The 11,055-nt window shown below is 43.6% G+C and overlaps 1 protein-coding gene across 13 annotated transcripts; it reads right to left on the bottom strand.

Moving 5' to 3' along the window:
- Positions 1-2,648: 2,648 nt before the first annotated feature.
- On the bottom strand, positions 2,649-7,092 carry ARMCX2 (armadillo repeat containing X-linked 2). 13 transcript variants are annotated; one of them, XM_012438909.2, is made up of 6 exons: positions 6,996-7,092; positions 6,669-6,746; positions 6,333-6,404; positions 5,720-5,871; positions 5,337-5,409; positions 2,649-4,976 (listed from the first exon to the last, which is right to left on the bottom strand). In XM_012438909.2, exon 6 carries the CDS (start codon positions 4,847-4,849, stop codon positions 2,957-2,959), a length of 1,893 nt encoding a protein of 630 aa, XP_012294332.1. In that variant the 5' UTR covers positions 4,850-4,976; positions 5,337-5,409; positions 5,720-5,871; positions 6,333-6,404; positions 6,669-6,746; positions 6,996-7,092; the 3' UTR covers positions 2,649-2,956. The 13 variants fall into 13 exon arrangements, with proteins under 13 accessions (XP_012294332.1, XP_012294334.1, XP_012294341.1 ...); XM_012438911.2 differs by having other exon boundaries at positions 5,720-5,827; XM_012438918.2 differs by having other exon boundaries at positions 5,720-5,783.
- Positions 7,093-11,055: the final 3,963 nt, after the last annotated feature.

The raw sequence follows: 11,055 nt of genomic DNA, 5'->3' as shown, positions 1-11,055 counted from the left end.
TCTCCGTATTGGAATAGGTTTCACCTGAAGGTTATGGAAGTTTCCACTGTTAATTAGAGCAGATGAAGCTGGTTGGACTACCTGAATAGTAAGGATCAAGCCAGGAAATGCTAATGCATCCATCTTCCATGTATGAACTCAATACTACCTCTATCTTATCCAGAAGAAGTCCTTTTCCAGGAATGACATATTTTCAGGTTCTCCATAGTAAGAGTTCAAAAATTCTTGGGTCTAACTTCACTCAGGGTCATGTTGTTACCACAGCAATAATGATATTATTTATTAAATAGCCATGGGTTCAATGTCATATGGGTTACAATGATCACAGTAAAACTGGGTAAGATCAACATTAGGCCCTAGGGTCCTTCATCAAGTCTCTCCTAGAAGGAGGAAAAGGAAAAAGGCCATCACCGCCATTATTATCACCAATGATCTCTTTAAAAAATCTTCAAGTATTAGAAGCTGTCAAGCTTGCATTTGTGGATACAAGTTTTACAAAATTCTAATTTTGCTTAAAAGCTCAAATTTTATTATTGGTGACGAATCCTGTTAATAGTTTTTCTTGAAATCTCACTTCATTTATTTTCAAAAAAATCTCTGCTAAATACCCAAGTCTGAAAACCCATAGTTTGTCTGCCAGTCATTCTTCAAGTAAAAATAATGTTCCATGAAAAAAGCAGCTAATTCACTGCACAACTCAAATCATTATGCAAATATTTACCTTAGAGACAACCATTGTCCTAAGCTATGCAGCAGATGTGCTTTGTGCGTACTTCCTATTTCATCACACGAAGTATTAAAAAGACATGCACTCAAGCACTGAGATTTTATCATATATAATTGTTGTAAATAAGAACTGTATTAAAGACATTTTAAAATGAATTTGGATTTAAAAAAATTTGAGTGTGTGGTTCTAAAGAATGCACTCACTATTAGTATAGTTTGGGGACACTGCTATAATCCATGCTAAGGCCCCAGCAGTTTTATCATTGCTTTTGCACCATCAGTGCAAATGTCAACCTGGTGAAAACAGCAAATAATATGTTGCTATTGCTTTGAAAAGAGTTTTGACTTTACAGTTTCAGGGACCTGCAGTAGTCCATGGACTATACGTTGAGAACCGCTGACATACAATATGATTCCAATTGAATGAAAAAAATACACAGGGATGTACATAATAAACATCCCAAAAAATTTTCATCCAGTTTTAATTGTGTGGACATTTTAACTGATGACACAGGCTCTTACATGTAGTTAATGTCTTTTCATGTCAATATAGAAGTATATCACAGTTTTAAAAATTATTTTTAATAGATAAATAAGAATTGTATATATTTAGGGGTAAACATGACATTTTGATATATGTATACATTGTGGAATGGCTAAATCAAGCTAATTAACATATGCATCTGCCCCATATAGTTATCTTCTGTGGTTAGAACACTTAAAATCTGCTCTTTCTGCAATTCAAATTTACAATATACTGTTATTAACTATAAAGGGTGTCAGGAAAGCAGGCTGGATTTGGAAAAATCTCTGGGAACCTCCCATTGTCTAATTGTGTCACTGGGCCAGGGAGGGGAGGGAGAAAGTTATACTTACTCATAAGTGAACTTGAGAGTGGGGATGGGGCCTCCCATCAGGGCCTCACCACTGCCCCTCTTCTAAAAGAGAGCAGACCTGACCCTCTAACCCTAGGAAGCCAACCACTTGTCTGTGCCAAGAGTCATTCTCTTTGCCACAGTGCTTTTTCTCTCACCCCAAATGGTGACTTACTTTGTCATTGTGCTGTCTCCATAGTTGCCCCCAAAAGAGGGCTCTTCCCTGTCAGGACCTGCATGAGGTTATACAATCCTCCCTCTTTGTTGATCCACAGACCAGTGTCACGCAGCAGATCTTCATCTTCCTTGTTTTGTTTTGTCTTTTATTACCATCATACACTAACAGTACCTTTAGTCACCACCCCACTTCACCCCTCATTATCTCCTGCTTGGTTTATTCTAAATCTCTAATAAATGTCCAGTCTCCAACATAGCTCCAATCCATCTTTCACATCGTCATCATATTATTTTTCCTTTTGTCAAAAATGTTCAGCAACTCAAATAATATGACAGGGTATTATTTCAGTATTTTGGTTTGGAGTTCAGGATCTTCCTCAAACTTTCCTCATTCTGAATTTTCACATTTATCTCTCATCATTCCTCTTCCCATGGCTTCCATTCCAAGCAAATTGGCTACCTACCTATCACAAGAACAGATTTCTCACTTCCATTTCTTTCTCCAAAGCATTTCCCCCTCCTGGAATGCCCTTCTATGTTGTCCTTCGGGGCTCAGTTTAAATGTGCCCTTACTCCTTGAAGCTTTCTCAGCAACCACTGCTTCATTTAAACAGATAGTGTATATTTGACAAAGAGCATAAACCCAGGTACTGTTAGTAATCCTTTTGTATTTATTAATTATTATTATTATTTTTCACAGATCTTTGTATACACCTTTTTGTATTTATGTACCTTATCTCTCCAGCTGGATTTTAAATTTAAGCATTAGAACGACTTTGTCAGTTGAAACATACAATTTTATTGATGATACACAAATGAAGTCTTTGGTGGATAAATTCAAGTCAAAACAAATAATAGAACAGTAGGCCATTCATAATGAACAGGTTTACTGTCAATTCAGAGGAACCAGTAAAAATATTTCCATCCAAGCAGCACGATTAAAGTCACAAATGTTTTCAGTACGAGGTCTATTTATTTGGTATTTATAAAATGGTTCAGGTTAAAGCTGGTGACTGTCACAGATAACATCACTCTGGATGATACATTATTCAAAACTGGCAGCTGAAAGGATTCCTTTAGTATATGAGCAAGTGGAAAAGCAGTAACTTTCAATTTTCAATGCTTCCAGACTGCAAAACCAAGAAATTTCTTGAAGTCTTTTGACAGCACATAACCAATCAGAATTTGTTCACTAGCTTTATAACTTTCACTTTCACTAAGAGGTCATGGTGATTTGCTAAGGCTCTAATTTTCTTAACACACACTCCAGATGCAGTGCATAAGTAAAAAAGGGAACCTTTATTGAATTCTCTATAGTTAAACACTTCTGCTCTGAGATTGTCATAAATGATCTCAAATAGAGTAAGGGCATTAATAAGGATTTCTGATTCCACATAAGAATTATAGAGGGAACTAAATGAGGCTGGCACTTGGGTACTGAGCAATTTCTTCAACATATCTGGATTTTCAGCAAAATTTGAAAGTATTTTCAAAATCTCGACCTTGATTTTTCCACCTCCCTGAGATAACAAACGGAAAAAATTTGCAATGGAATTGACAAGCAGGTGCTGGTAGTCATTAGTAATAGTCATGTTTGTTAAAAATTTTAGTCCAACTACTTGAACTGCTGAGTTCAGGTTAGAGGCCATGATATCATCCATCACTTTATTCATGTACACCTGAAGCCGGCCCTGATTTTCATAATTCTCACTCAGGTTATTCATGGCCATTAAGGCTTTTTCCTTAATGTGGGGATCAGTTTTGTTAATCATGTTTGCAATAATTGGGAGGCCTCCCAATTTGCGGATTGTCTCTTGATTGCATGAATAATTGGCATTGTTGCTCAGAGTGAGCAAAGCTACCTGTTGGATGAAAGGATCATCAGATTTCTGAAGCAAGGCAAGGACCTTCCTGAGATCGCGGACACCCAGAATCTCATCAATTTCATAAGGAAAGGGGCGCTTCTGCATGGCAACGGGTCTTTTTCCCCTCCCTCTGTGCTGAATCTCAGGCTCAGAGTCTGAATCTGACTCTGTGTCAGTCCACCCAGACTCCCCTTCCTCAGAATCAGGGACCTCTGCCAGGAAAGCCTGTCCACCATTAGCAGAGGCTGCAGCAGCTGCTGCAGCCCCATCTCCAGGACGGAAGCCCATCCCCAATTCGTCTACTTCAACCTTGCTTTTCTTGCCCTTGCCCTTGCCCCCATTCCGGGACCTGGCCTTGGCTCCACCTTTGGGTACAGCTCCAGTCGCTGATGTGGCTTTAGGTATAGCCCCAGTGTGAGCCCCAGGGGTTGCTTTCTTGGCGGCGGTTGTTCCAGGAACTGCGGCTGCTCTAGGGGAACCAGAAGTTCCCGGAGCCTCTGCAGCCCCAGTAGGAGCTGCAGCCGCAATAGGCGTTGGGGGCACAGGAGCCTCAGCCGCCTTGGTAGGCGATGCCACCCTGGGAGCTTCAGCTACTTTGGTAGGTGCTGCTACCCCAGGACACTCGGTCACCTCAGTGGGTGCTGCTGCCTCAGTAGGCACCACTGTCCCAGGAGGCACTGCTGCCCTGGGAGTCTCCACTTCTATGGGGGCTTCTGCCACTTTGGGAGGCCCTGCCACTGCAGGGGCTTCTGCAGCTGCAAGGGCCTCTGTCACCACGGGAGGTGGTGCTATTGTAGAAGCCACTGCAGCCCCAACTACTGATTCGGACTTAGGCCCAACCCCGGCTCCATCTGCCTCTTGGGCTTGACTTCCTGCCCCACTCTGAGCCTCAGCGCTGGATGCAGCTGGGGCCACTGCCTCAGCTCCAGCTGTGTCCAGAGCAGAGGTTTCATCCTGGGCCCTGTCCTCTGCTTCAGCGTGGACTGGGGTTGGGGGACTGAATCCTGGCCCAAGGTCAATTGTGAATCCGGTTCTTAGGCCGGCTCTAGCCCTGGCTCCAGTCCCAGCCACAGTCCGGTTTTTGGGCTTGGCCATTCTCTTCTTGGTCTGGTCTCTTCCCCTGGTGTATTTGTAGACACAGTACCAGGCACCAGCCCCGATCACTATCCCTGCCGCTACACAGCCAGCATCCCGAACGCGGCTCATGGTGCAGCTGGGGTTATTCACTGATCCAGAGGGTGGAACTGGCTTGGTTAAGGTTAAGGGATGCCTGCTCCTCCGGGTGAGGCTCTTCAGTTTAGGCTTACAAGTTCTGCTGAGGCTTAGGCAGGGCCTAGGGGTAAAGGATAAAAATGAAGCTTAGGGCTCTGGTTCACTTCATGTCTAACCAGTCCTACTTAGGGAAGAGTTTAGGGACACAATGCTTGGTGGGTGGGCTAGCACCCAGACACGGGTGTCAAGGCCTGCGTTTGCTGATTCACAGACCTGGTTTAACGTTTTATATCTATATCTTCAACCTTAGCCTGCCCTACCAATGTCTACAACGTCCCAGCATCTAAATGAGGGGACGAGAGGCAGTACAGCCATTGGCAAAGCTGGTGGAGAGCTGGAAAAACAGTAGTGATCTTAGATTTGGCTATGATGCCCATCCCTACCCCCAAGGTCCCTAGATGGTGCTCACGCCCATACCAACCTCCTGGGATCAAGATCGGTTTGCTTTTTCCCACTGTAGCTGTAGTTTCACAGAGGCCAAAAGGAAGACAGACCTGAGGACAGATCAGAAAGGGCGTTTTTGAGCCTTTGGTGGACAAATTCTGGTTCCTTTCTTGATTTGAACCCCTGTGAGTCAAGCGTTTTCCCCTCTCAGGGATCCTCTTTTCCTCCTCAGCCTTTCCTCCCTCAAATATTAACTAAGGCAGATGCCACGCCCCTTTCTCTGCACCAAAAAGAAAGGGCCCAGGTCAAGGGTGTATTTTAGAGAGAAGACTCAGGAGGAGCCTCTGGTTCCATACTCTGCTCTGGTCTCTGCCACACTCACACCACGGGGCCCCAGACAATTTCAACCCTAACACTGACCTCCAAGGAGTCAAGGCTGTTTCTCCTTACTTCAGTTCAGTTAGAGCTTCATCCTAAGGACGGACTGAAGAGCAGAAATGTAGACTGCCGATTTTAGACAGTGAAAGCCTGGTCGATGGATCAGCACCCAGGACAAACGTCTCAGTAATAGCCTTTTCGTGTTCGCACACCAGAATGTCAAATGATTCTACCTCTCAGTTCCTTCAACTCTTCTCATCCCACCCCTCCCAACTGAATCCTCCTCCGGCGCAAGCTCCACAAGCACTCAATCCCTCCTTTCGCTTGCCCCGCCCCGTCCGCCATTTCTCCGGGACACACCGCCACACCCCTTCTCCTGGCTCCAAGAGGGAGGGGAGCGGGGCGAGGGTGCAGTAAAAGCAGGATGGGACGCTGCATGGGGGATTCCTGCCAAACAATCTAGTGTTCCCCTCCTAGGAACACCCGTCTTTCACTCCCCAGCCCCTAGGCTTAGCATTATCTTGCAGAAGAGGGGCCTCAACGTCCGCCTTTTCGGGTTCAGGGTCGTCATTTTCCCGATGTCTCTGCTATGGGCTCTACCTCCCACTTCCCAACCAAATCCCCCCAACAACCGCCATTTCTGCCGCCTGCATACCCGAATTCCTTTTCCAGGACTGAAAAGACGGGGGTGAACAGCTGTGTGGGCCGGAGGTGTCTGGAAAACGGTCTGTGAGTTAACAAGGTGGTTTAATACCAGATTCTCTCAGGTTCCCCGCCCCCCCCCCACGCCTCCCCGCGAAGCCGAAACAGCGCCAAACCCGCCATCTCTCCAACAGCAGCTAGTACACCCATTTCCCAGCACCCCCAAAGCACAGAGGGCCCGGCTGGGGGAAGGGAGGGTGCGGGGGCGGTGGTGGGTGAGGTCAGGGTAGGAATGAACGGCTCAGATTGTTACTAAATTGCATGCCCCACCCCCGCCCCCTTTCCCAACCTCCCCGCTGGCCTGTGCGCTGCCACGTTTATTTCTCTTCCCTCGTCTCACAACACACGACTGGATGTGGGGTCGGGCCTGTGTTATAAACAAAACCAAAAAACACTGCCTGGAAAGAAAGTAAGCGGATTCTTCGTAAAGTCTAAGTCTTTTCGTTTTCCCCTCCCCCTTTCCCCGCCGCCCACCAAAATGAGCCGCGTCTGAGCACCTCAGGTCTGTAAAGCCGGCCAGGAGTGGGAGACACGGAGGCACCCGCGGCCTCGGACTCCCGCATCCCTTGATTACTCCTACTCAGGGGTCCCAGGCTGTGCCCACCCTCACACCCACCTGCCCGGATCTGGGGATATTTTCTCCTCCTCCTCCTCGCCTGGGTTAATCACAGGGCAGCGAGCTGCGCAATAGAGTTGGTACCCAGAGGAGGACGGAGAACGGCGGTCAGGGCTTTAAGTACCTTTGCCCACGTCAGCTCCTGGTCACGTGAGGTTTGCATCGCCAGTAAGCTTGGGTCCCCAATTTCCACTCCCACCAAGAGTACGACCCCCCTCCTTTACCCTCACTCCCATTTCACCCCACCACATCAGGTCCCGTCACTCATTTTTTTGTCTTTGTAGTCCTGGAGGCCCAAAGTAGCCCCTTCTCCCTGCTTTCAGAAATTGCCTTTCTCTGGTTACCGGCGAGGGGCTGCGTCTTCTCCGAGAGCTATTGAAAATGTTTACTTTTTTGTTGGGGAATTGTTTCATCCTTTCCTGGGCTACTGGACACTCTTCCCTTGCTCCACCTCTAGTTCCTCAGCCCTCAGGATTTTCACTGCAGTCGATTCCCTGTTCCAGTATAGCTAAGGGGCAGAGTGTCAGAAAGGAGATAAGGATTGGGAGTGGGGTCTGTACTTCTCGAATACTCCTGTTTTGTTTTAAAAACTATCATCATGCTTTATTTTTATAGTAAGAAAATTTAGTAAAACAAGAATTCAGTGTGGGAAGTAGCAACAAAAAAGGGTGGGCATGTTTTCTAAAGAAAAACGACTTCCTGCGTCCATTGGAAAGCATCATTAATTTTGGTTAATTTTTACAGAATAGAACATGAATTCTTTTGGCCACATAGGAAATAGTTTTTAAAATATGCTAAGGTATTTGAATATCTAAAATGGAATATTTCTCAATAAGATAAGCATATTTCCATATGATCTGTAAATTGATCCACAGAGAAATGTTCAGTTGTCCAATTTTATTTATTTTGGACAAATAATATGCTACTTTTTCCTCCTTCCGGGACAGCTTTTAAGTTGCATAAATAAATGATCCTGTCTCATCCTGTTAGAGAAACACATTTATTTAATATTCTCAAACCACTGCTAAGTGCTGTGTGTGAACCTCCTGTACTTTAATGGTTGTAACCATGACAGTTTTGAACACCTGTCCTCGGATTAGGTTCCAGTTAATGATTCAGCTCTGGATCAAAGGAAGAGCTGTGAGGCCAAGGAAACTCAGTGTGGCAGGTGAAGGGTGGTCACATCCTCCCTGCCCTGTCAGGAGGAGGACGGAGGTGCTGTCCCTCTACTCCCTCCCATATGCCAGAGCTGCTTCCTCATCTCCTTCATTCCGGCACCTGGGTTAGTTGCTCACTCCCAAAGTATATCTGGACCAGTGACCAAGATGCAGACCTGGTTAAATGTCTTTGGTTACCTCTGTCCCTTCCCCAGGTTTTCAGAGGTAACCCCAGGATTGCTGTTCTCATCTGACCCTGCAGCTGAGGATTTGTGGAGCCTGAAGAAGTGATTGTTGGGGGAAGCTCCCAGGCCTGACTGCTGTCTATCCTTATTTGTGGTTACCAGTGAACGTTGCTCCAAACACTGTCTGCTACTACCACCTGGCCTAAGAGATGCAGCCTCCTAGGCCTCTCACCTCTGGCCTCCTTAGCTCCAGGGCACCCAGGAAGAATCAATCCAGCCTTGCTGCAAGGTTATTGCCTGCCAGTACACATCTGCCTTGGTGCCTTCTCAATGAAATGTATGCCCAGGGAACAATGAACCCACAGTAGGTATTCTCACCTTCTCAATCAACTCTGTGGACCACCTGAAATTTTATTCACCTGCAAAGTTTTGTTTGGGATTATATGTGTGGTTAAATGTGTTTTTTTTTTTTCAGGAACAGAGATCATTGACCTCATCAGTTTCTCAAGGGGTCTGTAACTCACCCCCCAAAATTAAGCACTAATACAATGGCCAAGAGGGTCTGTGTTATATATATAATAGTCCAGATTAGGAATCTTTCATTTTGTTCTGGTAATACAAGTAATATATACTATTGGTTAAAAATATTCAAAACAATAACGAAATATATAAAGTATACAGGGAAAGAACCTTGTTTTATCTTTTACACTCCCAGCCACTGTCAACAGTTTAAACTTTCTTTTTATACACATACTAGTAAGTGCACTTATGCTTATTAATCAAGTTCCAAATTTTTGTGATCCGTCTTATTAATTCTAATTTAAGGTGATACCTTTGGTTTATCTAGGTATTATATATAATCATTTGTAAATGATGATTTTTCATTTCTTCCTTTCCAACATTTATGCCCCCTTTTCTTTCTTCTTCTGTATGAGTCATTCTGGGTTAAATTAGACATAAAAGAAAATATCCTTAACCTGATGAAGAATATATCAGAAGCTCTTCTGATCTGGCAGATTTGTCCTTCCCTGTGGTCTACCAAGATCACAGAGCTTAATGACTGACATTGACTAGAATGTCCTTAAGAACCTCCTGATCTTGTTCTTGAAGTCAATGGGAATGCCTCTTTTGTTTCATTATTTAGTATAACTTTTGTTTGTGACTGATATATTCTCTTTTTTTTTCAAGGCTAATTTCACTTATGTTTAATCTCTCTCTCTCTTTCTCTCTCTCTGTTGTGCGCACAGGGGCGTGTGTCCCCCCCCACACATGTAGTACAAAGAAATACTATCAGTGAATGGAGGCAAGTCATTAAGTTCTGTAATCTTGATAGCCCAGAGAGAGGATGAGTCTGCCAGATCAGAGGAGCTTCTAATATCTTCTTCATCAGGTTAAGGATGTTTTCTTTTATATCTAATTTAATTCATCCAAGAATGACTCATTGAATTACATATAATTCTTTGTTACATAAGTGAAGTTTCCTCCTATTCCTATTTCTATTTTACTAATAGTTTTATAAAAATTAGAAATGGTGATATATTTTATAAAATGCGTTCATTGTGAGATTTCTTTTCTTCTTTGGTTTGCTGTTGTCATGAATGATGTAGACAGGCCAGTCTCCCTGTCACTCTTATCTTCCTATAGTTTATTCTCAACAAGTCCAGACACATGTCCCTTGTTCAAACTCCCACCCACTTCCTGTGTTGTTTAGAGGAAATAGAAAAGTCCTTATTACCACTGACAAGGCCCTACCCTATTCAATCTCACCAGTTTTCTGCCTAATCTACTTCTCTCTCTCTATCTAGCTCACCCTGCTCCATCATCTTGGCTTTCTTGATGTTCTTGGAATATACTGGGCATGTTCCCTTTACGGAACCTTTGCAGTTGCTTGTCTCATTGCCTGGGATGTATTCCCCTCACCACTACCCTACATCACCATACTTAGATCCCTTACTGACTTCAGATCTTTACTCAAAGGTCACCTTTTTAGCGAGTCCTTCATTGGTCACCCATTCTAAAAGTTTACCCTATCTTGACTTTTCATATCCTCTTTCCTGCCATTTATTCTTTCTTTAGTACTTATTAAAAACAATATACTATATGTTTTATTTTGTTGGTTGCTCGTCTCTTTCACTAGAATGTAAAAACTATGAGATTAGAAATTTAGGTCAGCTCTATTCACGGCTGTAACCACAGCATCAAGAACAATGCATGGCATGTAGGAGGTGCTCAGTACATGTGTTGAATAAATGAATAAATGAATGAATAGTTTTCTAAAGCTGAACCACCTTTACACTAGAGAAATAAACCTAGCTGGTTGTGGCATATCATCAGATTTGTAAACTCTCAAATAAGTGATTACCTAATCAGGATGTTGTCATGGGAAAAGATGCAGAAAACTTAAGATTGCTTTGAGTGACATGTGTAGAACTCATTATGCAGTGAGAATTGTTGTTTGTGATATATGCCATTTAATAAAAGTGAATCATTTTTTCTTGAATGAAAATAGTTCTGTAACATTTTTCAATAATAAAAATGCATGTTTGTATAACAAAGAATAGAAAAGTGGTAACAAGAAAGTAACATAATCCATTCCTACCTACTGTTTCCTTTCCTGACACTCCCTCCCCCATCCTCCTTTCCAAGTATTTTCAGGACTGCAGAGATGAACATTAGTGATTCCAAACAGAAGTGGTGGAAGGAGCAGAGAAGATGATG

The sequence above is a fragment of the Aotus nancymaae genome, unplaced genomic scaffold (genome assembly GCF_030222135.1).
Source record: "Aotus nancymaae isolate 86718 unplaced genomic scaffold, 86718_ANA_hifiasm-v0.15.2.pri h1tg000004l, whole genome shotgun sequence".
NCBI lineage: Eukaryota > Metazoa > Chordata > Mammalia > Primates > Aotidae > Aotus > Aotus nancymaae.
The sequence above is the reverse complement of the archived record's forward strand: the minus strand, read 5'-3'. Positions and strand labels throughout refer to the sequence as shown.